General features: G+C 44.8%; 5 protein-coding genes and 1 non-coding gene across 7 annotated transcripts; 3 read left to right on the top strand and 3 right to left on the bottom strand.

The window, feature by feature from the left end:
- Positions 1-234: 234 nt before the first annotated feature.
- LOC4331463 (sphingoid long-chain bases kinase 2, mitochondrial) lies at positions 235-3,224 on the bottom strand. 2 transcript variants are annotated; one of them, XM_015776518.3, is made up of 12 exons: positions 3,043-3,224; positions 2,889-2,965; positions 2,685-2,738; positions 2,531-2,590; positions 2,349-2,426; positions 2,156-2,202; positions 1,956-2,074; positions 1,643-1,727; positions 1,450-1,564; positions 1,223-1,345; positions 1,038-1,138; positions 235-661 (listed from the first exon to the last, which is right to left on the bottom strand). In XM_015776518.3, the coding sequence occupies exons 1-12, from the start codon at positions 3,200-3,202 to the stop codon at positions 532-534; spliced, it is 1,149 nt and encodes a 382-aa protein (XP_015632004.1). In that variant the 5' UTR covers positions 3,203-3,224; the 3' UTR covers positions 235-531. The 2 variants fall into 2 exon arrangements, with proteins under 2 accessions (XP_015632004.1, XP_015632005.1); XM_015776519.3 differs by having other exon boundaries at positions 2,034-2,074.
- Positions 3,225-3,659: 435 nt separating this feature from the next.
- Positions 3,660-7,326, bottom strand: LOC4331462 (G-patch domain-containing protein 1). The gene is made up of 11 exons (XM_015776517.3): positions 7,157-7,326; positions 6,616-6,700; positions 6,430-6,509; positions 6,284-6,308; positions 6,109-6,205; positions 5,958-6,024; positions 5,730-5,820; positions 5,126-5,295; positions 4,569-4,856; positions 4,364-4,480; positions 3,660-4,083 (listed from the first exon to the last, which is right to left on the bottom strand). The coding sequence occupies exons 1-11, from the start codon at positions 7,232-7,234 to the stop codon at positions 4,027-4,029; spliced, it is 1,155 nt and encodes a 384-aa protein (XP_015632003.1). The 5' UTR covers positions 7,235-7,326; the 3' UTR covers positions 3,660-4,026.
- Positions 7,327-7,998: 672 nt separating this feature from the next.
- TRNAH-GUG (transfer RNA histidin (anticodon GUG)) lies at positions 7,999-8,070 on the top strand. The gene has a single exon. It is a non-coding gene; the product is annotated as a tRNA-His (tRNA).
- Positions 8,071-13,268: 5,198 nt separating this feature from the next.
- Positions 13,269-15,947, top strand: LOC4331460 (beta-carotene hydroxylase 2, chloroplastic). The gene is made up of 6 exons (XM_015773287.3): positions 13,269-13,607; positions 13,710-13,772; positions 13,857-14,063; positions 14,997-15,122; positions 15,246-15,302; positions 15,602-15,947. Exons 1-6 carry the CDS (start codon positions 13,293-13,295, stop codon positions 15,689-15,691), a joined length of 858 nt encoding a protein of 285 aa, XP_015628773.1. The 5' UTR covers positions 13,269-13,292; the 3' UTR covers positions 15,692-15,947.
- Positions 15,948-16,976: 1,029 nt separating this feature from the next.
- LOC4331459 (50S ribosomal protein L5, chloroplastic-like) lies at positions 16,977-18,661 on the top strand. The gene is made up of 3 exons (NM_001402029.1): positions 16,977-17,347; positions 17,481-17,681; positions 18,073-18,661. Exons 1-3 carry the CDS (start codon positions 17,045-17,047, stop codon positions 18,406-18,408), a joined length of 840 nt encoding a protein of 279 aa, NP_001388958.1. The 5' UTR covers positions 16,977-17,044; the 3' UTR covers positions 18,409-18,661.
- Positions 18,571-21,738, bottom strand: LOC4331458 (probable polygalacturonase). Its single transcript, XM_015772369.3, has 6 exons — positions 21,662-21,738; positions 21,247-21,549; positions 19,973-20,093; positions 19,686-19,860; positions 19,520-19,590; positions 18,571-19,421 (listed from the first exon to the last, which is right to left on the bottom strand). The coding sequence occupies exons 1-6, from the start codon at positions 21,683-21,685 to the stop codon at positions 18,739-18,741; spliced, it is 1,377 nt and encodes a 458-aa protein (XP_015627855.1). The 5' UTR covers positions 21,686-21,738; the 3' UTR covers positions 18,571-18,738.
- Positions 21,739-27,500: the final 5,762 nt, after the last annotated feature.

Here is a 27,500-nt window from a genome sequence, read left to right as displayed (position 1 = left end):
CGTTTTACCAGTGTAAAGTGCAATTTACTCTTGAGAAAACGTTGGGTGGTGAATTCTAGCAGCATCAGTCTCATATAGGAGTACATCGTGTGACTGATTCATAAGGTACTATGAGTAAGAATAGTAACTTCGAAGTTGGAAGCTGAAGGTAAATAAATTTTGTATTGAAACTGCAGCTAACTATGTCCTTCTGTTGTTGAGCAAAAGGCAAAAGTATAAATTACACAGGGTACAAGCCTAAAAGTCATTGTGTCATTTACATTGATGCCAGTTTGGTCCAGTATAATTCAAACAGTTCATAGTGCACCGTCACCACCAAATTTTTATGGTAGTTTGATTAGCAAATGTTGCATATAATTATAGTCATTACATGGCGGGTGACAACAGATTTTATCCCATGTATTGCCAGAAAATGAATGTAACTATTCAATTACGATATCACTTCAAAATAACACAGCTAGTTCAAAGTACACGTAGTGACTTGACAAGGATTAAGAAACCTTTGTATCCCACAGGAAGAAGCATACTAATCTAGCAGAAGAAATCAACTGCACCGGGAAGAACTGAAAATTTGGTTGGAAGAAAACCAAAATGCTCCCCATCAGATTGCACAAAGATGTCAGCACTAACTTCCTTTTCTGCTACTTCAATCGACTGAACTCTGCGACAAAAATATTGTCACTTAGTGACCCCAAATAGAATACCCAGTTAAACAGCCTAATAGTGATGTTAGCTATTTTGAGAAGGCTTAACAAACATTGAATCCTGTTTTAGAACTAATGAGACACATATCAGGAGGAAAGCAATAGAGGCATAGAGCTCGAATAAATATTCCTCAACAATTTTGATTGCCATCATGTCATTGCAAAACTACCAGTGATGATGCTAACAAGATTAATCTGTCCGGAGATCTGACCTATATGCCAAATAACAACTGAAGGGTTATTGGATGAAACCAACCAGAAGTACAACCCTTAACTCAGCATTGTTTAAAGTAAGTAGAGCAACACTAAGATTCATTAGCGGAGTCCCCTTACCTTATCGATGACACACCAGTCACTGATAGATGAGTTCCTCCATACAATCTATGAAGCTTGAGCAGGAAATCATGCCATTTGAAATCTTGAAGAATAACGACCTATGAAATGACACATAAATTAACAAAGGCTAACTTTTCTTAATGCTTACTCAAAACTATAAAGAAAAATGACTTTTTAGGCACCTCAAGGTCACCCCCGAAAGGATCAGCTGTTGGAGTGATCTTCATACCACCGCCGAAGTATTTGGCATTTCCTATGCATAGTGCAGTGACTTTACGAATGGTTTTCCATTCTCCACCATTTACCTATTATATGCACTAGTAAATTCAAGAGGTGTGGGACTGATAATGACGAAAAAAATCAGTAAGATTGCAACTAAGCTTCCTTCTAAAACCAGTGCGATGCAAACCTTTATTCTAAGATCTCGATTACTATGTCCCCAAAAGGCTCTGAGCGCTCCAAAAACATAGCATAAGTTGCCAAATCTCTTGTACATAGAAGAAAAATAACCCGCCTTAGCACTCCTGCAGGTGCAGAGCAATTTTTTCCTTTTCAAACCATCCATTGAATTTCACAGGTCAAATGAGCCATGCTTGACTTACAAATGGATATCAGCAACATTAACAAAATAATGTGGGTTTCCATCTGGGCCTTCCATCATACCTATATCTAGTTTTGATTTGACTCCTGCAAAAATATGCACCTGTGAGCCTCATATGTTATGATTGCGAATTCGTAGTAGACATAAATCTAGTTTTTGTATATTTTCATGAAGATGGCCAGTTTATAATAGCAATTTCATTGTTATGCTTCCAAAAACTTTATTTCAAATCTTTTAAGACAAACCCAATCACCTGGCTAGTCATATGACAACTGGTACTTTAATAATGTTACTGTGCATTCATATACATATACCAGGAGATGAATGACCACTATGAGACCACGAGTATGGACTGACAGCACACACTATAAAAGAAGAATCAAAGAAGGAACCTCTCACAATTCGATCAATCGCCTCATGAGGATCATTTGTCCTGGTTGCACAAAAGAAAGAAACATCAGTGAAAGTAGAGGTTATCTAAACACCATATGTAGATTATGCTGGAGAAATATACCAGCCAAATGTCCTTGCAAAGTCTGAACCAGTTCCAAGTGGAATGAGCTGTCAGAGAAAAACAATCCGCTTCACTACCGAACAAATTCCAGTGCATAAACAAACATTTCAGTTCAGAATAGTCTAATGCTTAATTTAAGAGGCTAGAAGGGTGATCTGATTGGATAGAATAGCTAGAAACTAAGTACACTCACACCAAGCGCTGTGGAATGATCAGGTCCTTGATCAAGAGCATGGACAGGACTTCCCTTACAGAAGAAGCCATTGACGACCTGCACATTCCATCCACAAATATTACCGTATTTGAATATCAAGTTTCTGGACAAATTTAGTACAAAGGTTGTATCCATATTGCAAAAGTCAACACAAATAATACCTCATGAAGTGTTCCATCACCACCAACAGCAATCACGGCATCAGCCCCATCCTTTACAGCCTACATCATCATCATCATACACACATTGTAACAAGAAAACCAAAAGGGGAAATTAACAATTGGATACTGGCAGCTATAGGAAGCCCATACACACCTCCCTCGTGATATCTATGGCGTCGAACGGGGCCGAGGTGATGCACTCACAAATCTGATCACGCAATACCAACAAATCAGAACATTCCGTAGAGCCCCCAAATTAGCATGGGGATCTGATCCCAAATATGGTCTCATACAGCAATTGCAGCTTCCGGTTCAGGATGCTACGATCCAGGGATCTAAGAGAAATCGAAAGTCTTACATCGCATTGGTCAGCGAAGCGGGTGCGGAGGTGCGGGAGCAGCTGCTTCCACTGGTTGCCCGTGCGGCCATTGGCGCCTGCGACGACGTGAAGGGCGTTGAGAGCGCGCATAGGATAGGGGGTAAGGGTAGCGGGGTGGAGGAGGGGGGAGTACCGGAGGGGTTGACGACGAAGACGAAGTTGCGGCGGCGGCGGGAGGAGACGGTGGCGGCGGCGGCGCGGTCGGACGCGAGGCCGACGGCGGCCGGCTGGGAGTGGGAGTGCGACGCTCGCGGCAGGATCCGCGACGGCCTCGGCGTCGCTGGCGCGACCATGAATGACTTCGCTGCTTATCCCGAATTCCCCCGACCAATGCGCATCGCCTCAAGACGCCGGGCCGCCGCCTACCGCTGTGAACGAAGCTGACTATGCGAATGTAAAGTGCCACGTGGCAGGTCAGTAGAAATGTACAATCACCAGGGTTTGTGTATATCTTATCTGGTGAAATTAAAACAGTACTACTCCCTCTATTCCATAATATAATACAAAGCTCGATCAAAGTTGATACGGTCTTCAAAACTAATCTTTTTCCTTCTAACTTCTCATATATTATAACCTTATGAAAGTAAATTTAAATATCAATACAACAATATTTTTTTTAACAAATAAAATATATTTTTAACTAGCATGACGAATTAATCAGGCAAAATCATCAGGGGGTGGCACCGGTTTCAGATAATAACAAAATCAATGTGCAAAAAACATGTTCTAAAAGTAGAGCGCCTCTGAACGTTGGCACAAACTAGCTCCAATCATATACCACACGCTCCAAACAGAAGTATAATAATTGAAGATACACCAGCTAATACACCAGCTAAGGTACAATATTGACGTGCATTGGTATTCAGAACCGGCTGCCAAACATTTGCTGTAGGGAAATGAACGATGAAAATCAAATGTGCTCAACAGTGTACACACAATTAGCATCTCAGCCGTTCGTAAGTTTTGCAAAATTTGACCCCCCATGCGTGAGGGGTATTACTTCTTACATCTATACCGCAGAGCATACTGTGCTCCGTACTTTCGTACACTCATCAGAAGCACGAATAGCCTAATATGACCACAATGGCTTCATGTCACACCCGAACGGCTTCGTAATTTACGATACAAGCTGAACCCGTTTGCCATCAATATTGAATTTTCTGCTTCCTTGGAGCTGCAAAATAGACAGAAAAAGGTTAAATAAGGCTATTACACCGCTGCCCAGTAGCAACATGTAGCTCAATAGAGCTTCTGTTCTAATTCAATGAGGTCACGCTGATGATACAATGGCTATGGTGAAGATCCCAACAAGTTACATTGCAACCAAATCTGCTATCTGTTTTTCTTTATGCAACTACATACCATACCTTCTATAGTAGGTGCTCCCTAATTACTCCATAACGAAAGAGAGAAAGATCGCAAAGCCTCTGCCAAATGAAAAAGAAAACCCGTACCTTCCTCTTTAAGAACAATAGAGCTTCACGCCTACAAGAGAAGTTGGAGAACATAGACTCTGAATGTGCTTCAACAGCTACCTTAAGTTCCTTCAATTTCATAGATTGTGCTGGGGCCTGGGAATAATACAAGTAAATAAACGTTGTGATTACGGCACAACACATGAAGCCACATACAGAGAGTATGATAATTAAACAACCATACCTGACGAAGAATTGTTTTGCAAAGTTTCTTGACCTTGGTTTTATGTTTTTGTTTAACATCCACGCACATTTCTTTCACAGTATTCACATTGGCGTCTATTAGTTCATTATCGTTAGCAGATTCTTCCTCATCACCATCTTCTTCCAACTCTGATAATTCATTGGATTGGGTTGAATTTTCCTCATCGCTATCACCAAAAGAAGTTTTGTTCCCTTTCCAACGGTGTCCGGCAACTTTAATTGGCAGACCCTTAATGCCAAGACCCTGCTTTCCAGATGTGGCTTTGTCCTGCAGCAGTTACAAAGACCATTTAGATGGAATGGATATTATTGAGAACTCAGCTATATCTATATGTTTTTAAATACATCAGATTTGTTCGATAATCAATCAACAGAGGTCTAAATTGACTTTGCAATTTCAGGCCAAACTGTAAGAAAAATATAGAATTCAAAGGCAAGTTGCTTATATGTGGTTAAAAAGTCTCTAAAAGCACATTAAGAAATGGACAGTCTTGTTATAGGACATTATGGGAGATCTGATAGACTGTTAATACCAACCTGAACAAGATTGTATAGGTTTTCTTGGTCTTCTTCCCCAAATGTCTGGCGGACATTTGAAGTACCTTTTGTAGCAGAAGATTTGTTCTTGCGCGATTTTGCTCCTAGAAAGCCGCCTGACTTGAATCCAAATTTATGCCCCCACCAGTTCACATCATCAGCTTGCGATACTGAACAGAGAGTTGTCATGAACTATTAGTAAAATCTCAATGATATTAGTCTATGGTCTCAAAAGAAGATTACATATTTAGAGTAACAAATTTATCAGAATCATTTCAATCCAAACCAAGCATCAGACCATGTGCAGTACAACCAATCAGGTAGTCACAATTCAAACCATTAGTGAAGAGAGAAAGATTAGAGAGCAAATAAAATGTGCTTTACTCTGGTAAGCAATTAGCAACTTAGATGCTGACATGGTAGATCTCGTCTAGTAGAGAACCAAAATTAACAGTATATGAGTATAATCAGCAGAGCTTTACCATTTAGCTGTTCAGTGACTTGTATGCAGTGTGTACACATTCTAGTTCTAAAAGTTTGGCACCTCAGTCCTGGCTCAGACCAAGAAGCAATGATGGGGAAACTAAACATGCAAATTACAGACCTGTATCTTGACAGATGATGGGATCAGGTTCATCACAGCATGTTGGTTCAACTTCCTGGTCCACTTTGCAATTGTCATCACTTTTGCGAACCTGTGCAAACACAATATTTCATGCATGTAATAAAGTAAGTTACACAGTTTACACAGGTGCACAAGAAAAAAATTGCTCATGGATAGTAACTAGATTAGCTAAGAAAGAAATAGGCACACATAAGAATAACAACTCACAAGTATGCCTTCAAGATCTTTTGCTGAATAACCGCTCACACTTTTCCCCCTCTCTCTTTTCTTATATCTGAAATAAGTATTGCGTAAACTGTAAAGAGAAGAAAAAATAGATACAGAAATACAAATACTGAAGCTATGGGAGCAAACCAACCTTCCTTGGGGTCGGGTAACTTTGGTAACTTCATTGTTTGTTGGTTTAGCTTCCTTTGGTGTACTATCTGGTGAATTGCTTACATCATCTTCAAATTCTGCTACACCAAAAATGTTATCAAACAACACCTAACAAGATGAAAATAAGAACTATACGCACAAACACCGTCAGGTACCTTTTATAGCAGGAGTAGCGGATTGCTGCCAAAGAAGATGGGAGCAACGATCAAATGACAAGAAAAAGATAATAGGAAACAATTAGGAACTGAAATAATGACCAATTTATACATAGAGCAAACAAAGTAATTGTTACACGCCATACCACTTTCAGTTTCTTTAGTATATTGTCAAATTGGGTGGTGTCATATACCCATTTGTTATGAGGACTGTCTACACCAACACCTGCAGAAACGATCAGATTAGGTTTAAGAGAGCCCACGGGTGGTTAACAAGGATATATATCCTTACAAATAGACTTCTAAAGTAGAAGATCTATATAGAAACATACCAAGAGTGTCCTGCTTGTTTTTCACTCTAACATGCCCCTTAATGCCTTGCTTATCTTTACCAAGGCCTTCACCTTCTTCCCACCCCTAAAGCATAATGAAAAAAAAAATGCTAACTACACTTTAAAATCAGTAAAAAGAGAACAAATCTAAATTACAGAAAAATCAGTATAATCTGACGAAATAAACTTGTTTATGGAGTGCAAACCACCATTCCATTCACGTTACTCATTTGGTTCGATTAGAAATATTAACTACACTAAATTCAATCTATGTGCAGCCATAACTCGTGAAGAATGTGAATTTCAACTCCTTTCCAAAATCCAAGCCAAGTTCACTCGTTTGCGGCAGTTCCCAAATTCCACTCCGTAGCATTAACAAACGTTGCTAGTTACAATTCAACAGGAACAACAACAGCAACTCCTTCAGACTCCATATCCGACAGGATCAACCGATGTTAACCAACATAAACCTACGTCTAGCAATAGCATACTGCATGCCCCAACGCATGAGGAAAACTTTGAATTAGGTAGTATCACGCACCATTTGCTTCATGAGGCGGAAGGCGGCGGACTGCCGCGCGATCCCAACGTAGCAGGAGGGTGCCTCCGGGGCGGCCATGGCGCCTGCGCTGCGCGGGGTCGACGCGGCCTTCGCCGCCGCCTGAACGGTGAGGCTGCGTTGCCGGACGGGGAGAGAGGGGAGGAGGAGAGGGAAACCCTAGGATGCACGGCTCAGGGGTTTTGAGGCAGCCGATGATTTTGCCTGGAGATTCCCGCTCGGGTTGGTGAGCCTCGATAACGGGCCGTGCCGTATAGGCCCGGAGTTGCTATACGGTGGGCTCTGGAAAGGTCGGTGATTGGTTGCCCAGGCTGGGCCTTAGTAATTTGCAGTTGGGTGGGTTTTCTTTCACATGGGCCATCCTTGTGATGGATTGTCTTGGGCCGTTCGGTTCACTTATTGCTACCTTCCAGTATCCTTCCTGATTGAAGGTGAAATCTATAGATCGCTTTCTGGAAAGGAAAATCTGTAGAAATTGTTGCTCCTTTGCCTACCGATGGGGTCATGGAACGATCAGTGCTTGAGAATTGGAATTCAGATTGAACTTGAAGAACACGACAATGACAATGGGAGGGTGGAGGAAAATTACTGAAGAAGCGAATGTCTATTATCATTCAGACTTAGAGTAACACTGAGATCTGCCCGACAAATGTATATCGCGGTTTCAGCATGCCAAGCTGCAAATTTTGCCCTGCGATCAATAACAAACAGATACGGTTAGCTACCGGCTGCCCCTGCGTGCAAAAAATGCTCTGGAAGTTTGTTCTTGTGCTTTAACCATATTTTATTCAATATATGATGACTAATTAACCTTGTTTAATAAAGTGGCTGTAGTTTAGTGGTGAGAATTCCACGTTGTGGCCGTGGAGACCTGGGCTCGAATCCCAGCAGCCACACTTATAAATTTTTTTAAACAAGTCTGGTTTTGTCCTAGTATTTTTTATATTTAAATTTGTCCCACTACTTTTTAAGTATGGTTTTGTCCTAGTATTTTTTATATTTAAATTTGTCCCACTACTTTTTAAGTATGGTTTTGTCCTAGTATTTTTTATATTTTAAACAAGTCTGGTTTTGTCCTAGTATTTTTATATTTAAATTTGTCCCACTACTTTTTAAGTATGGTTTTGTCCTAGTATTTTTTAATTTAAATTTGTCCCACAACATTTGTCATAATATAGTATTATTAATTGTCTCATCAATTACTTATCATTTAATTTTTTTTCTATTTTACCCTTAACAACCATTCAACTTTTACCTTTTTTTGCTACATGTTTGGTATTGTCCTAGTATTACTACCTCCATCTCATAATAATTATATTTCTATGATTTAATTTTTCTTACAACATTTGTCATAATAAAATATTCTTAATTGTCCCATCATTTACTTATCATTAAAATTATTTCCTATTATTAATGCGAGGCATAATAATCTTTCTTCACAAATCTTAATACATGCTAAACAACCTAGACTTATATTTGTTCGGGGCGGAGTTAGTATATACTGCATTCGTTCCAAGATAAGTGTAGCCATGGATATTCGTATCCAACGTTTGTCTGTCTGTATTATTTGAAAAAATTATGAAAAAAAAGACTCACGTATAAAGTACTATTCATATTTTATCATTTAATAATAATAAAAATACTAATAAAAAATTCAAGTAAGATGAACAGACATTGAACATGAATAGTGCAAAACTATATTTATTTTGAGACGGATGGAGTACTTAGGTGGTATTAGTTGGCCCATGTTTTATTTTATTTTTCTACTACAAGTTTAATCGCTCTGTCAAAAAAAATTAATTCTAGAGATAAATCTGGATTGCATGTATTCAGAATCCAGATTTGTCCTTAGAATTGGACCTTTTTTTTTTTTTGACAGAGGGGTAGTTGCTTTGCATTTTTTTTACTTGGGACATGTATTGATTACATGTTTGTTAGTTATTTTATTTAGTAGTACAACGTCTAGCTGCTTTGTACTTTTTTAACTTAATTAGTACATGTTTAGTTACCTTGTTCTTTTTTATACTTATTAGCACGTGTATTAATTTCATGCTTATTATTTTACTTATACATGTTTAGTTTATTTCTACTTTTTTTTCTCAGCTAGTACATGTTTAGTTGCTTCTACTTAGGGTGTGTTCGGACACCCCTTTTCCAACCCCTCTCTCTCGTTTTCCGCGCGTACGCTTTTTAAACTGTTAAACGGTGCGTTTTTTGAAAAAGTTTTTATACAAAAGTTTCTTTAAAAAAATCAAATTAATCTTTTTTTTAAAAAAAAAAATAGCTAATACTTAATTAATCACGCGCTAATGGATCGCTCCGTTTTCCGTACGGAGGGTTCTGGTTGGGAACCTTAAATAGCGAACACATGTGGTTCAGGTTTTTTTAGTACATTTATTTTATGAATGGGTAAAAGAAATGTGCTTCTACTTCGTACCTGTTTTACTTAGTGCATGTTTAGCTTTTTGACTTGGTAGTTCATGTTTTTAGCGTGTTTAGCTTTACTTTTTTTTTTTGCTTTGCTATATTGTTTTACTTGGCAGTACATGTTTTAGATTGTTTAGCTTTCATGCCAAACAAAAAAGATTGTTTAGCTTTACTTAGTACATGTTTGGTTCTTTTATTTAATTTCATAGCTTGTTTAGCTTCACTTCGGCCTCGTTTATTTTTTCGTTTAGCAATTACAACTCTTTGTCTTCTATAAGCATGTTTTCTAAACGACTAAATGATTTTTCTAAAAATAACTTTTTTATATAGAAATTTCTTTAAAAGTCAAATGAAGTTATCTTTCAAGCTTTGTAATAATTAATACTCAATTAATTATGTTAATGGACTTTGTTTCGTACTTTTATTCTGTTAAAATTATGTGTTTTTTATTCATCTATTTTTTTTAATATTATATACGTTTCAAAGGTGCCCCTAGTTTTTCAAAGGTGCCGCTAAAACATGTACTGTTGGTACTATACATGTTTAGCGTGTTAAGCATGAGTTTGAGAACTTGAGTCGCTTTTTTCTTCTTCTTTTACTAAAAACATGCTTTAGCGCTTTTAGTACTGCTACTCTATCTCTTTCAAAATATAGCAACTTTGTACTGGATAGGATATATTCTAATACAATAAATCTGAACATACAAGATTGATTGTTGTTATATTTTAAGACGGAGAGAGTATATGTTTTGCCGCTCTTCTTTTATTTTTCTTGCACATGCTTAGCGTGTTTAGTGGTATGAGCTGTTGTCAATTTTCAGAGAACAATAGATGCTTCATTCCTTTTCCTTTTACTCCATGGAGTAGAAACCAATTAGTTAACTGCTCGATCGACTGCAGCTAAGCAGATAGCAAAGATATTTGTCCTCAAAGCCATCCCGATCCATCAATCAATCCGTAGTACTCCTTCCGTCCTCTAATATAACGTATTTTAACTTGCTTGTACTGTTTTGATCATTCGTCTCATTTAAAAAAATTTAGAATTATTATTTATTTTATTTGTGACTTACTTTATTATCTAAAGTACTTTAAACACAATTTTTTATTTTTTATATTTGTATAATTTTTTTAATAAAATAAATGATTAAATAGTACAAACAAAATATTAAAATCAAAGACGGAGGAGTAGTAGTCGATTGCTGTCGTAGACAGGTGAGACTGTGAGAAACGTGGACGACGACCCGCACACACACATTCGGTCATTTGCATACTCCGTATGCGATATTGCCATATTCCATTATCCGTCCATTTCAGGGTTCACACTTCACGCTATCAGGCTACCGCGAAAATGGAATAGGTGGCACTGTTACGGCAGCTTGGAGATCCAAATCATCCAAAAGTTTCCCCCAATTAAAAAACTCACCGCGCGTTTGACCACCACGTCCACCTCCGAAAACCAGTTATCCTAAATCCCCCGTCGGGTACGTGTCGCCGAGCGCGAGCAACCGCGGCGCGGCCGCCCCCACTACGGCGAGGCTCCCGTCGCCGTCAGGTGGCCTCTCGTCGCGCGTCGCCATCGGCACCACGAGAGCACTCGTATATTCCGTCGTGTTTGTACCGAACCACCGATCACCAGGTAAGCAGGTAGCGAAACGATGAGACTTGACTACACCAGGGCGAAGGTAAAAGATCTAGATGTCTCTTCTTGCGAGTATAATCAAGGGGGATAGTAGTAGGGCTTCGTAAATAGTCATATAGCCCAGTGGTTATAGTGATCTGAGTAGCATCTAAGGTTCTGAGTAAAAGTAGTAGGGTTCCCCTTACCGTTTTTAATACGGTTACCGAACTCCCGCGGTAAGATGGTTACCGCGCGGTAACCGTAAGACATACCGTGGTTTTAAAAACTACAAAGGTTATCGTGCATGGTAATCGTAATAACCGTGTGTTAATCGTGTGGTTTTGTAAACCCCTAATAGTAGATCGTTGAGGTTGAAGCGGTTTGGTTCTTTTTCCATCTTTTTCATGGGGTGCCCAATTCACGAGTGGGAGGTGCTGAGCTGCTGAAGCGTGACTGCAGCGGGAGGAAAGCGTGGGCGTCGGCAAGTGCGGTGGGTACATGCCAGTGGCCACGTAGTGGGGCGGCGAGCAGCAGCATTCGCCGGGCAAACGCTCGCGTCGGGACGCTGCCCTGACACGTACACACCCCTTCCATGGCCTACGGCGTTCGTAGGGCAGGCAGCCACATTCCTATTCTGGATAAGCGAACATGATCAGGTGGAGTTCGTACTTTAGAAAGATGTTCTATCCTCTCCAATTTTTTAACGACAAAGGAAAGGAGCTATGCCTAAAAGAAGAAGTGTGGTGGTAAAAATTATTGTGCCCAGCAAGCATTGGCCATGGCATGCATGGAGCAGAACGATGATGAGCTAGAACATGAACTACATACAGATCTCAGTTAGGGTTTACGTTTTTTCACGAAAACCGATAGTAAATCTCAGAATTTTTGAGGTTTGGATACTTGATGAAAGTATATGCTGAAAGAGATTTTGAATAGTTTTCAAGAATTTAGATATATAATAAACAGCCAATTCCCGATAAGAAAATGATGAAAAATGTCGCACCTTTATAAGTCAGACCAGAATCGAGCGCTCAATCGAAAGGTGAACTCCGACGCTTGAGATCAGGGGTCAGGAGTAACTCGTTGTGATGGCGACGCAGCGGAGGACGGCTCGCCGGCGCGGTGTATAGCTGACCAGAAGCTGCGTGCGCGGATGCGTTGAGACGGCCACGTGGCGAATCAGGTGCCCTGAACCTGCAATGTCATTTTCCACTGCCCCTGACGCCGCGGTAGCTCAGGCAAGCGGCCTCAACCTGGCCAATCACCCAGCGGCAACGAGATAACCCCAGCTTCAGGAAAGACCTTAATCTCCAATACACCAATTGCTGATGATCTGAGAATAATTCCATTCCAAAATATGCATGACTCAGCTCGCATCCGCATCGTGCATTCGTGCCTACTCCCTCCAGAAAAAAAAAACAACCTAAAATAGAATGTGACATATTCTAATACAACATATATAGACAGAGGTATATCCAGATACATTGTATTATAATTTATACCATCTTAAACAGAGGGAGTAATGAGGGGCTGTTTAGATGGGACTAAAAACTTTTTAGTCCGTGTCACATCGGATGTTTGGACACTAATTTGGAGTGTTAAAAATATGCTAATAAAAAACTAATTTCATAAATTAGAGCTAATTCGTGAGACGAATTTTTTAAGTCTAATTAATCTATAATTATAAAAAATTTACTGTAGCATCACATTGTCAAATCATGACATAATTAGGCTCAAAAGATTTGTCTCGTGAATTAGTATAAGGTTATATAATTGGTTTTATAATTAATCTATATTTAATACTCTAAATTAGTGTCAACGTGAATAAGTCGCTGTTTCCACATGGCCCCTGATACTCCTATATAAAAGCCACCGGGTCCGAGCCGGCGTTCCTCACGAATTTCCATGCTCACAATCACAAGTTGACTCGTGACGACGGCGACTCCATCCGACCCACTTGTCTTGGACGACGCCTCTCGCTCCCCGAGGCGGACGCGGACCGCTTCACCCGCCCAATCAAAACCGTCCATCCATCCCCGCGTCCGCGTTCGCGTAGGCTGCGGCTGCGGCATCCATGGCCGTCGCGAGGCTGGTGGCCGCGCGGGCCCCTCTCCTCTCCCCCGCCGCGGTGGCGGCGGCACACCGATCGCCCCCGGCGCTGCTGCGGCTGGCGTTCGCGCCGCTCCCGGCGCGGCGGCTGGCCGTCCCCTTGCGCGTGGCGGTGGGTGAGCCGGAGCCGGAGGAGGATGCGCGGAGGGCGGTGGCGGAGCGCGCGGCGCGGAAGCAGTCGGAGCGGCGGACGTACCTGGTGGCAGCGGTGATGTCCAGCCTCGGGATCACGTCCATGGCCGCCGCCGCCGTCTACTACCGCTTCGCCTGGCAAATGGAGGTAGGTAACACGCCATCGCCAAACTCCCGCTCGCATCTTACCATTACCCAATTCGGCAATTCCTTCGCCGCAGCACTAAAATTTCTCCGCGTGCTCGACCAGGGCAGCGGCGAGATCCCGGTCACGGAAATGTTCGGCACCTTCGCGCTATCGGTGGGCGCCGCGGTAAGCGCACACACACGCACCGTCCGCACGACGCCGCGCGTCGCTCGTGTAACCGTGTTGGTTTTGCCTTGCCATTTTGCGCAGGTGGGGATGGAGTTCTGGGCGCGGTGGGCGCACCGGGCGCTGTGGCACGCGTCGCTGTGGCACATGCACGAGTCGCACCACCGCCCGCGAGACGGGCCGTTCGAGCTCAACGACGTCTTCGCCATCACCAACGCCGTCCCGGCCATGTCCCTCCTCGCCTACGGCTTCTTCACCCGCGGCCTCGTCCCCGGCCTCTGCTTCGGCGCGGTGAGTGGTCGATCCTCCTCCATTTCAACCAAATCCCCATCACTTCTCTCAAACACACTGTACCAGGATTTGACCAAGCGTGCTTAACGTGGCCGTATTAAAATGACAAAAGTGCATGATGTAGTACTATGTTCAGTTGATTACATTCACATTCCATGGCCGCCTGCCAAAAAAAAATGAATTTATCTGTCAAGAGAAGCCAAAGCGTAGAGCGAACTCCAAAAGATCTTGATGTCCTTGCTGCATCGGATAAACAATAAAAAATTGAACATTCGAGATCGAGAAAATTTAGAAAAACGGAGTGGCCTGGCCTCCATGAGTTCCCAGAGAAACCTATAATGGATTCTAATATCTTTGAGGGATGTTATCTCGTATATTTTTCTCTTTCAAATTCGATACAAATAGTTATGAATTTTTTTTTTTAAAAAGTAATAATGTAGAGTATAGTGAGATCTATCAGTCCACCAAAAATTATGTTCAACTTCCATATACACAACACGAATAAAAGAAAAGATAATTCAGATGTGAACATTACGCTACTAATCATACATTGAATTTAATTTTTTATATCTCAACGTGTGAGTTGAGTTTGAATATAAGATTTTATGTAGTTGCACAGATATGTTATCTGAGTGTTGTCAAAAAATTTCATAACCTTTGGATATTCTGTAAGCAAATGAGAGAACATCCCTCGAATGATTAAATAGTTCCCCCTATAACGTAGATTGTACTAAAGCAATAGGTATTGTTGTCGCATTGCGACGGCGCCATGGTCACCCATGCGAGGTACCCATCAACGGTCTCACCGGAACAAGTAAAATACAAGCGCTAGCAGCGTTTCTTTTTGTTCAATTTGATTGCCAAGGTTGAATTTTTGTGATCTGGGGCTCTGGGCAGAGATGATCCAAGTGCTGACGTGTCCGTTCGCCGCAGGGACTCGGGATCACGCTGTTCGGGATGGCGTACATGTTCGTCCACGACGGCCTGGTCCACCGCCGCTTCCCGGTGGGGCCCATCGCCAACGTGCCCTACTTCCGGCGGGTCGCCGCCGCCCACCAGGTCCGGCCCGGTCGCTCTCCACCTAACTGCAGCCGACCACGCATCCCTGTCTCTGAGCTTCTCTTGCCGTGGTTCTGAATTTATGTGAGCTGATCCATCCTTGCCTGCCATTCATTCTTGCAGATACATCACATGGACAAGTTCGAAGGTGTGCCATATGGGCTGTTCCTTGGTCCCAAGGTGAGGAGATGTGTCTCATGCTATTCATGCTTTGCTTCCTCGTGCCCCATGCTACCATGGATGCTTGTTGGCTTACTCCTGCTCCAACGGTGTCCATTTGTCGAGTAGTTTGCATACTTGCAGTACTCCTTTATTGCAAGCATGAATTTGTGATTGGGAAGCTAATGTAGAATTTGAACTGTGTTGATATAAAAGGACTGGAAATTTTGAAATGTTCTAAGATGTATTACAAATATTTGTGATCGTCGGAAAAATTGTCTGAAATGTTCTAAAATGTCTCTGTTTTATGTGGTTGACAGGAGCTGGAGGAGGTGGGTGGGATTGAGGAGCTGGAGAAGGAGATCAAGAGGAGGATTAAGAGGAAAGAGACCTTAGATGCGATCCAATGAGAGCTACTTATCACACATTTTTTTCTTTTTATTTGCTGTCATCTCTTATTAGTTTTTGCTTCAGTGGCAATTGTAGCCTTGTAATATGCTTTTCTGTCCTGTTAATAGAAGAATAATTTAGATAGATATTTGGAAGCTCATTTGGACGGTGGAGCACACAGGTATTAGAAATGATGTGCTGGGGCTGAATGGCTGATGCTTTTGCTAGTACTGCTGGTAATGATATATATTAATCAGTACCATTCTGAATTTATTAGTCTGGTTGAGTCGTGCTGCTGACAGTGAGGTGTTCACTGATAAAATGTGTACTTTCTTTTATATTCTTTATTTGCCGACATTCTGTATCTCTTGTTCACGAGATGTGCCGGATGTAAATATGAAAGTGATGCATGGCTGATTACTTTTTGACCGTGAAGAAGAATTAATGAAGCTTATGCACACTAGGCGGTTCCTCCATACTGCTGAATGGCTGTTCATTAAGGCCCTGACAAGTGACAAGGTCACAGACTGACAGTTACTTCTTGAGGTCAAGGAGGTTAATGTAGTTTATCAGGATTAGGTTGCAAACTGACAAGGAAGATATTGTCCGTTGTGTTTCTACTCTTGGTGTCAAGTCGATCCTCACAGGATCACGGTCGTGGCATTGCTGGTCCTTGGTAGAACAAGGTAGGGCAAGCGCAATGTTGTGATCTGGGACCTTTCAAATCAGATCCTAGTGATTGTCCCCTGGTTATAAAGAACTGCATGTTACGGTTACTGCATGATTAGTTAGGCATAAGCATGTGACGAGGATCCTCGTCGTGATATTCCGTCCATTTTTCAATGTTGATCAAGCGTGGCAGATCTCCTGCTGATCTGCCAGCAACTGTTGCTAGGTTCAGAGTTTGCTTGATCTTGTTTAAGCTCTTCATCGGCGTTTTTTATGTTTGAAGTCATCGTTTAATGGCATACTACTACTATACTAGTGATGTCCTGTAGTGCATTAGAAAATACAGAATGGGCCACATACTCAAACACTGTTACCGGTTGACCAAAACAAGGCATATATCGAAATTCACACACTGCAGACTTGCAGTTGTTGACTCATGTAACTTTACCCTTCTCTTAGGCCGTGTTTAGTTCACCCCCAACTCAACGGTTTTGATGGGCCTAAGGCCCAAATCAACGGTTTTGATGGGCCTAAGGCCTGAAACCATGTCGAACAGTTCGATGGGCCGAACCATGACGAGAAAGCCCACCTGCGACACTGGACAGCAACGGCAGCCAGCCACAGCCAACTCGCCTTATCCCGTAATCCATCCATGGCATAAAGCTCCCTCCTCAGCTCCCACCTCCGTCTCCGCGCACGCTCCAATGGCGGCCACGGCTGTGACCCTGCCGTCCTCGCCGGCCCCCTTCCCCGTCACCACCACCGCCTCCTCCTCCCGTAACGTCCGCCTCCTCCTCCGCTCCCCGCCTCCTCGCCGAGCCCTCCGCGTCGCCGCCTCCGCCGCGGCCGACGCGCCACCCAAGCCGGCGCCGCCGCCGACCTCGCCTTCGGGCATCGTCCTCGTCGACCCCACCGAGGCACAGAAGGTGCACCGCCTCAAGGCTGTATACGACCAGAAGGTGGTCCCCCTCATCACCGAGGAGTTCGGCTACACCAATGTCCACCAGGTGTTCGACCTCTGTCTCCCTTCTCGCAATTATAGGATAGACATGGCCATTTCTTTGCGGAACTCGGGAAATTCGATTGTTGTTCAATAATTGAGCTTAGAGGAGTGTGTTTTGGATTCTCGATTTTATTCAGGTGCCCAAGGTTGAGAAGATTGTAGTGAATTGCGGGTTGGGGGCTGAAGCCGGTAACTCCAAGGGGCTCGAATCCGCCATGAAGGACCTCGCCATGATCACCGGCCAGTGGCCCGTCAAGACGAAGGCCAAGAAGTCCGTCGCCAGTTTCAAGATCCGCGAGGGGAACACCATTGGTATTGCCGTTACGCTCCGCGGCAGGGTGAGTCCTCTGTACCTCTGGCTACTTGCGATGCAGACATTGACAAATTGGGGACTGCAATGTTGTATCAATTTGGGATTTGCATGACAGTATAATAGCCTAAAGTATGTGTGAGAATTGCAATTACTCCATCCAGTTCCAAATTATTGTCACCGTTGGCCGTCAGTATTTTACATTGACCACAAATTTTAAATGGTTGGACGAACGAAAGTTTAATACCTATCTATGTGGAGTAACAACCTTTAATAATATGGCATATTTTTAGGTATATGCATTTTATTTTCTAAAAAATATAAGTGATCAAAGTTCAAATATGAATAGTATCCAGTGACAAGTATTTGGGAACCTAGGGAATATGTTTGATCGATGAGCTTATTTTGGCTTGCTGCAGGTAATGTTCAACTTCCTGGATAGGCTCATCAACCTTGGGCTTCCTAGGACCATGGACTTCCTTGGTGTCAACCCCAACAGCTTTGATGGCCATGGCAACTTCACCATAGGCCTTCGTGATCAGGGCGTGTTCCCGGAGATCCCGTACGAGGTCGGTGGGAAGAAGAATGGAATGGACGTCTGCATCGTCACCACCGCGAAGACCGACAACGAGGCTCTCAGGCTGCTCACCCTCCTTGGCATGCCGTTCGCGGAGCACATCAAGTCCTCCGTGGTGATCCGGAAGAAGAGGTTGAAGCGCCACCACTTCATGAGCAAGGGCAGGGGAAGACGGTGATTGCAAACCGCTGCCTAGGCACGTTGAGCTTTGCTTCTCACTTTGTCAATTGTCATTGTTTTTGCAAAGTTTCGTTTAGAAGTTTGATGATTTTGTTATCTTGTCACGTGCTGTATTTACTGTCAGAAGACAAAATGAAAAGGCTTTGCTTTGGTCAGGTCATTCGCAGATGAGCACTCATAAATGAATTGGGTGTAAAGAGATTATCCGGCAGCATTTTCAAACTGCTTAACTTTACTCACTAAACCACATCATATATATCTCTTTGGTCCCAAGCATCTCATAGCCCAGGCCATTACCCACACCATACTATCATCCTATATCAGTATTTCAGTAGCTACACGTTGGCAATTCAGGCGGACCGATGACGAGCTCTTCTTCAGGGAAGGCGCATGGCTTGCCCGCCGCCCCGAGCTCCGGGCACGGCACCGGCGAGACGTCGGAGGCGACACCCTTGACATCGGTGCAGTTCCATTGCAGCTTCTTGGCGTCCGGCGCGAGCTGCGCGGTGACGTTGGACATGCAGATGCCAGTGTAGGGGTCGTTGGGAATCCCCTCCATCCTGCCGGCCATGGTGACGTTCTCCGCGAACACGTCGCTGTAGTTGATGCCGGTGACCTCCGGCAGAGCGTTGGGGTCGGAGGAGTTGTCCGGGTGCTGGCCGTAGTTGCCGGTCATCCAGAACACCCACTTCATGGTGTGGAGGCTGAGGCCGCGGACGAACACGTCCTTGACGTAGCCGCCGCGCCCCACGCCGGACTTGATCCTGACGGCCGACTCGGTGTCGATGGCGACGTTGTCCACGGCGCGCACGTCGCGGATGCCGCCGGACATCTCGCTGCCGAGCGCGATCATGGCGCTCGTCGGGGAGATGCAGGTGAGCCTCCTGATGAGGATGTGCTGGCTCGGCATGTTGAACTTGATGCCGTACTGGTCCCAGCCGCTCTTCACGGCGATGCAGTCGTCGCCGGACACGATGTAGCTGTCCTCGATCTTGACATGGGAGGAAGAATCTGCACCATGGACAACAAGAGCTCATCACATCTAGCACAAACCAATGCTTTCCTCATGGCAGCATTGATCAAGTGCAGTGTGACTTGTATGTTTATACCTGGGTCGATTCCATCGGTGTTGGGCGAGTTGAGAGGTGCTAGAATGGTGATGCCGCTGATGGTCACATTGCTGGCGCAGCACGGAACACAAAGAAGGTGAGCATCATGATCTATATCTAACCGTTCAGAAACTGAATTCTGGTTGCGAGTACTGATGATTCTTACGTGCAGTAGGTGGGATGGAGATTCCATGACGGCGAGTCGACGAAGGTGACATTAGAGATGATGATATTGTTAGAGTAGAGGAGCTCGAGCAGGTAACCGCGAGTGTAGGTGAGTTCCTTGGCGTGGAACTTGTCCCACCAGACTTGGCCCTGGCCGTTGATCGTTCCATTCCTACCTGAAATGTTGCTCAATTTCAGATATCCACAGCTAAACATATACCACAATCACAGCAGTTACACGAAAAGGTTGAGAAAATAGCAATCTTCATCACGCATTCATTCGTGTACCAGTGATGATGACATCTGTGAGATTGGATCCAGCAATGAAATTGCTGTATCTTGGGCCTGGTTCGTCCCTTCCTCTTCCGTAGGATGGCAGAGGAGCTATCAGAGGCCAATCTTCCAAGTTCTGAAGAACGAAATGAACAGCTTAGACTGTCAACACTTCAGATAATGAGAGATGAACCAGTTACACTAGTAACTGAAAACGGGTGAACAAAAACAGATAAGAGTAGCAGGTCCACAAGTTATGTGCTGACAAAATTCAAAGCATAAAAGTGGAGCAACCATATAACAGTAGAAATTTCTGAAATGACATGGCAGAGCTTTTGTCCTAACACTCCCAATCCATTCTCTTTCTCTCAGTACGGCACGGTTAGCAACTGAAACGGATCACATTAACATCGATTGACCTTCAATGGTCCAAACTAATTAATCAGCTATCTGATCAAAACCGGTTCATTTACATGTATTCAATAGCCACCAGCTCATCCTTACAATAGGCAACCACCGCAATTGCAATGACACATCACCGGGTTCAAGCTCCCAACATACAGCTCTTGGCACATATTTAAGCGCCGCCTTAATACGTTGTCCTCCCATTTCTTGAGAGCGACAATCAGATAAGGTTGATTACGACAAAAAAAAAATACAGCATGTAACCGTGGCATTTAGCATGTTAATGTTCGTATTAACAGTTTGCCAGTTTGAGATTCCATCAAGAACAGATGGGAGCCTGGGAGGACAGATATGGGACCCCAGACCAAAAAAGGCGTTTTTCCCTGGCAAAAAGCATCATCTACGCCAATAAAACGGAAGTAGCTAGTACCCGCCAACTTTAGGGCGGTCGCGTGTGACTGTTTGGTCACAAGTGTGACGGTAAGAGAAGGGACAATAGCAGACTATTAGCTAGCTACAATATATTTTAATGAGATAAAAGATGAGAGAGAAAAATAGCAGACTATTAGCTAGCTACAATATATTTTAATGAGATAAAAGATGAGAGAGAAAAGCAGTGAGCTACAGATATGTAGTCAGCTGCAGCACGGACTCGACTCCAAGATACAATGTGTGTATGACATGACTATCATATAAATTGGTTATTAGATTAGCTATAGGTGAATTAGAGCTAGTAGTAGGAACCGGACATTTAACATGCGCTACTTTCGCGGCGAAACACCAGCCGAGATAGAGATAGAGATAATGGCGCAGTTAATCATGGTAAATGGTAATAAGAGAGGGGGTTGATGCATGCAACCGATGTTGTTGGTGGCTCAGATCACCTGAGACGCGAGGATCTCGGCGCCGTGGTCGAGGAAGAGGGTGAAGTGGCTGGTGAGGTTGAAGGGCCCCGTCAGCCACTTCCCCTTCGGCACCACCAGCGCCGCGCCGCCGTCGCCGGCGCGCAGCGACAGGTCCGCCACCGCCTTGGCGAACGCCGCCGTGTTGGACCTCCTCCCGTCCCCGACGCCGCCGTACTCCGTGATCCTCGCGACGTGCTTCCGGCACCCCGCTCCCGCCGGCGACGACGGTGACGCCGCGACGCCGCACGCGCACAGCGCCACCAGCGCCACCGCGCAAACCACCTGCAACCAACCAACCAACCAAAATTCCCTTTCTTGATTCTATAAGAAAATAATAATCCTAAGACGCCACGAAAATTGATCGGATTGGACGGAGACGGAGAGCGTTACTTACCTGCAGTATTGTTTTTTTGGCCATTGCGAAACTGTGATGAGAGAGAGCTGCAGGACGCAAATCAGGACGAGAAATGCAACAAGAATCAGGACGTGCTTACGTATATATAGATACAGAAAGTGCCTAGACCGGTGGAGGATATTACGGGTGTGTCCTGTATCAATCCCTGCCTATGTTAACCCCCCAGTAAATGCGTGCTATTTATTGATTGCTTTCTGCCTGCTATGCCAAACTTGCCGAGCCAATAGACGTGGCAATAACTGCTTGCGTGTGCTGCGTCCATGGAGCTTTTAACCGGCCGAGACATCTCGCTTTCTGCCAATGCCCATTGCCATTTGAGGTGGTGCATTGCATGGCGGTTAAGGCTGTGGACTCGTTCTGTCCAAGCGAAGGTTTGCTGTGCAACTCGTGATGTGTTTTGCCTTGCAAGGTGAATACAACACGAGCATGCGAATCTTGAGCCGCAGGGCGTGATGAAGGTGAAGAGTGCAAGGCAACACGTACTGTGCCACTGTGGACTAATGGCTGGTTGCTTTCTTTGTGTGAGATGATATCTTGCCATTCTCTGTTTGGATAAGGCATGATTGCCAGAAGAAAAATCTGACCAAACACAACATCTCTAGAAAGGAAACAGTGAAGTACTCGTAAATTGTACGGTCTGATCCACGAGCAGGCATGAATTGCCAGAAGAAAAATCTGACCATATCCTACTCCTAATTAATTAATTGGGCTGGAAGCCTGACAAAATTCAGCCTGAAAATGGTGAAAGGAATTGACAGAAGAAAATTGCTAGCGTGGGTGGCGAATCCTTCGTTTTCTTTTCCTCGTGGTTGCTTCTTCCTCGATCTTATGTCCATCCATGATGCCGTTGCGGACTGGCGGGCCTGATGGCTTGTGTTTGATTGGGAGTATATGTTTGCCACAAGGGTTGGAATGGTACTATTTTTAAGGGTTTGGAGGGTGTGTCCCGGATGCCAATAAGAGAGAAAGTGAGTTAGATTGATCCGTCCTTTTATTTAAGGGATGGAGCCTTTTATTTGAAGGAAATATTACTTTTCAGGAATCATGATCATCTCATCTCACCTATCCCTGATCCAAACACTTTAAAGAACTAGTTTTCTCCAACCCAACCCATCATATCCCTATGACCAAACACATGATAAATGCATCCTTACTAGTGAGTATTTATTATAAGAGCATCCACAGTGTGAATTTTCTATACATTATAGACATCTTTTTAGCAGTCCTAATAAAAGTATTGGGCATTAAGCATAGAAGCTGACTCTTGGGGAGAGAGAATATGGCCCACATGTCTATGGAGTTAGACATTGTTCACTTTGAATGTACTAAATTTATAGTATGGTAACAAATTTAAAATGATCTTGCCAATACTATCCTAACAAAATTGAGAAGTTTCAAAAATTTTATCTCGAAAAAACATTATAAAATTTTAGAAGACATCAAATTGAACATATCCAACGGTACCAAAAAATGGTAGCATTAAAACATAATAAATTTTGATAAAATTGATTTGACAACAAAGTGAACAAGCTCTTAAAAATAATTTTATTTTGCTTACAGGTGTTTAGATGATTTTTTTAATTATATTTTTTGGATGAAGAAGAGTAGTGACTTGTAACGAATACCGAAAGCTTGTTTGGCATGAAGTCATAGGTTTGGCACGGATGACCCAGGCCATCATGAATTGGAGCATGGGATGCCTTCGAAACGGTGGGGAAAATGGGTGTAATTGTGATTGAGATTGTCTACATTCTGATCTTTGAGCCGAGGACAGAGGAGTTATATAAAAAAAAGGAAGAGGAGGATGAATAGTGTAGGCTCCATTACATGGGCCGTAATTGCAACCCGGTGTTTGTTTCAGAAAGCCCACTAAATGTGGCACACCCAAGCAATCCAGTACGACTTACCAGACGGGTCTAAACGAGAAACCCCCTCTCCTACCGCCGCCTTCCGTTACTGACTTTTACTAGTACGTCCCGTCGTTCCCGTTCGTCCCCCTTCTTCTGCAGCCTTGTGGCGCGGCCCTGCTACTCTTGTTGGACGATGTGGCGCCGTGGCGGTGATCAGAAATTCAGGATCCTCTGCAGCAAATTGTATCGTGCCTGATATGTGAGGCCGATGATCAGTCGACTGCAGTGGATCTAAATCCCCGTGGTGGATGGCTACGACTACGAGCCTACAACACAGACATCCCCGGCGTGCGGAGTTGCTGCAGTGTTGTGCATACCGAGAGAGCTCGTTCCCGCCGTTCTACATGCGAGTTTGGGAGATGCGGACACGCGCCGTCCCCCGACGAGTCTGCGACATCCCCGTTCTCCGCCGCCCGTGAGGCCGCGAAGGCAATTCTCGAAACTGAAGGCTGAGGCGGCCATTCTCTCCACCGGCAGCGCAAGAGGAAGGCAACGCCGGTGCGGCGGTTCGCGTCCCTCACCATCATCAGGCGGAATTGGTAGCAGAGAAAGGCAATCGGGTCGGAGTAGCAAGAGCTTGCTTAATCTTTAACCACACTGTGTGATTGATAATAACAAAACTAGTGTACAAACAAGATGCGAAACGAGGGAGGGAGAAAGAAATGTACATGAGTACATCCATCTAGGCTATCACTTTCTGAACCATGCTTACACTTGAAAACCAGCTGATTCCAGGTACAGCCGAACAGGTAACTCGCCTAATTTCGGTATACTAGCTGATAGCTCCATCAGAAGGGGTTTCTGACCAGGATGTGGCTGCTGTGGAGGGCTTTCAAGAGCACCGAGGCGACTGAGTGCACGGCTGCCGACACAATCCTCGCCTTGATCTGCCCACGCCTGGGCATGTGTCTCCTGCTTGCTGCTGATCCGTGACCATCTCTGCACGGAGCAGCGGAGGTGGCGCCATGGTTGGTCATCTTCCTGCACTTCACTCACTGGATATGCACACGAACAGCAGCTGCAGACTAGTTTGGAACTTTGGATGCGTGCTCTCTCTCAGCTTTTGGGCTGTCTGACGAGCATGCGTTGCTGACCAGTGCCCTATTTATACTGCTACTGCAAGTTGTGATAGTGGTTTCAGTTGTTTAGTTGGAGTGTGCCACTATTAAACTCGGACCAAATATTCGTTGGATGGGAATAATATCATCTTTTGAGCTCGTGCTAATCACAGTGGTGGTAGCTCAAAGCCTCACACACTCACACTGCTTTTCTGCCGATTTGTATTAAATTGATGCTATGCTTAGTGCCGGATTATTGTTCACACTAGGCTTAGCTGTGCGGCTCCCTGAAGCTTTACTTGCTCGCCTCCATCCCGGCGGCTTCGTTCCCTGGAAGGTAGTATGCTTGTATTGTGCTGCCGTTGTTTCTGTTCTGAGGAGAATGCTGATCCTTCATCATTGCCTGCGGCAAGCACATGCTCCACGATCCATTTGTGATTTTTATGTCTCGACGCCGACGGCGGCTCTCAGGAATAGGATCGATATGATGTCAAACTATTGGCACCTTTTGCTCTGAAGAGAGGAGCTTAATTAAAACGGATTATGATTGCATTAGACTCGCTTAATCTCTAGCTCTGCATTGTGACTGGGTTTTGGATGGAGCCTTTGGATTTAACCCCTGATTTTGATTTTTTGAGCAGCGTTCTAGATGGTCTGTGAGACTGTGAGATGACAATAAAAGCTGTGAGCTTGTGGTCACAAGGTTTTGGTTTGTTCTGGGGAACTTGGCCACTTGAGCTGGAGGCAGGACGGCAGATGTGCTGTGTCAAGAGGTGTCAACACCTGCTACCTGCATGTGCAATGGATTGACTTGTGCTTGGTGTTCCGAGCATTGACCAATTAAGGGGATTCGTGAGTACGAGTTCATTGTACCGATTCAATTACTAGTACTACGTGTGTATAGTCGGTTCGGCGCTGATTGTTTGGTGATAGACCGGGTGCTGACGATGATACGCTGCCGCCTAGCTGGCCAGGTGCCTGCTGACAGTTTCGGCTGGCGTGTACAAGTTGCCCGGGGCCCCTGATCGAGATAACTTCAAAAAGTAGGCGATGGGCATAGGCTCTGTTCAGAGTTCACACCGGCTGCTAGCTGCAGCCATTCACAACTAGTGCAGCCGAACGCAACCATAACCTGGAGGATTAAGTCCACTTGTACTCTCTCAAAATATACTTTCAATATGATTCATATCCCTCAACCGTAATACTAGATATCTTTACCCCTTAACTATGAAAACTAGCTCAATTTAGCTCTCTCAACTGTTTTAAGAGTGGTTTTCACCGACGTGACGTCCACGTGGCAGTCCAGTCATCAAATAAATTAAAAAATAAACATATGACCGACAAGTGATAAGAGGGAAAAAATGTGGGGTCCGCACGTCAGAAACCATCCTTATCTCCCTGTTTTTCTTTCTTTTGTTGTTTCACACGCGGAGCGAAGGCAAGCTCGCATCGGCGGAGACGCAGTCGACGAGGCCGGTGCTGACGCTATCTTCCCCCGCTCTCATCCCCCTTTGCTCCGTGCATGAAGGGCCACTCGGTGGACGAGGAGCGAGACGGCAGGCAACAACAGAATGAGGGAGAGGGGCGCGGGGATATCTCCAGCTCCTCGACACATTCGCCGGCCAGGCCACGCCAACCCCGTTGTGTCACCGCCACCCATGACTCCATTGTTGACTGGGGAGCACCCCCAACGCCACCACTAGAGGGTGGCCATGCCCGCTGCCGGCACCATCCTTCGAGCCCCCAAGTCATCGCCAACACGCCACCATCCATATCCCGCCTTGACCTCGCCTTAGGCACAGCGATGCCCTGGATCCAGCCCTGACGACAAGCCACCGCTTCCTCGGTGCCAGCGACATCCGTTTCCCCATACCACCGCCATCAGGGGGACGGGGCCCTCCTCGTCACCCTGGACTACTGCCATCGGGCAGCCCACCCTGTGCGCCCACCACTATAACAGCCGCAGTTGGCACCCCCTCCGTCGGGCCCTTGCCACATGGATGTCATTGCCTCTGGGATGGAAGGAGCCGAGAACCCTCGGGCTTCACACGTCGTCCCCACCGCAACGTCCTCGCCGCCAGATGCCGCCGTTGCCGCTCCCTGTCGTTGTCTCGCCGCCTGTGCCGTCAGCCACCGTGCGCCAAGAAGAAAAAAGGAGAGAGAGAGAGGTTATTAGAGGGATGAGATGTCAAGGGGGCCCCACATTTTAAAAAATTTATTTGATGACTGGGACGCCATGTCAGTAAAATTATCCTCCGAAACCGCCGAGAGAGTTAAATTGCACTGGTTTTAATAGTCGAGGGTGTCAAAATATCTGGTATTATGGTTTAGGAATACAAATCAGATTCGACCCCTAGTTAAGAAAAGCAAAGTAGACTTATTCCTAACCTGGAAGAGATCATGACAGGCCACCACTTACTTGATCTGCCATGGGCAGATGGGCTCACGGCCCAACTCCTAATGTTTCGATTTCTCCGCGAGGAGAATGGCCCGGGCTGAACCATCTTCCCATGTTTGTTCCAGAAGGACGGGCCGTGTACCGTGTACGTAGTAGATTTCAAGCGATACGAAACGCTGCCAAACACAATCCATCATGCCAAACCTCCAAATCTCAATCAATCTGAAAACGTTAGGAAACCACAGGTTTTGGCTCGTCCAGATAAAGAAAAGCAGTGCAAAGGAGTCAGGATCCCAGCCGGCCGGGAGAGCGACGGACGCGGGCAGCGCCAAGGCGCGCATTAAAGCCGGCGTTGTCCCGTGCAGCTACAGCCCCCCGCAACCGGAGCGGCGGGTAGCGCGACGCGAGGGCCTCTGATAGCTCGCTTGTCCGCTTACCCCCTTGCCGCTCAT

Source organism: Oryza sativa, chromosome 3 (genome assembly GCF_034140825.1).
Source record: "Oryza sativa Japonica Group chromosome 3, ASM3414082v1".
In the NCBI taxonomy this organism is placed as follows: Eukaryota; Viridiplantae; Streptophyta; class Magnoliopsida; order Poales; family Poaceae; genus Oryza; species Oryza sativa.
This window is presented reverse-complemented; position numbering and strand designations above follow the sequence as displayed.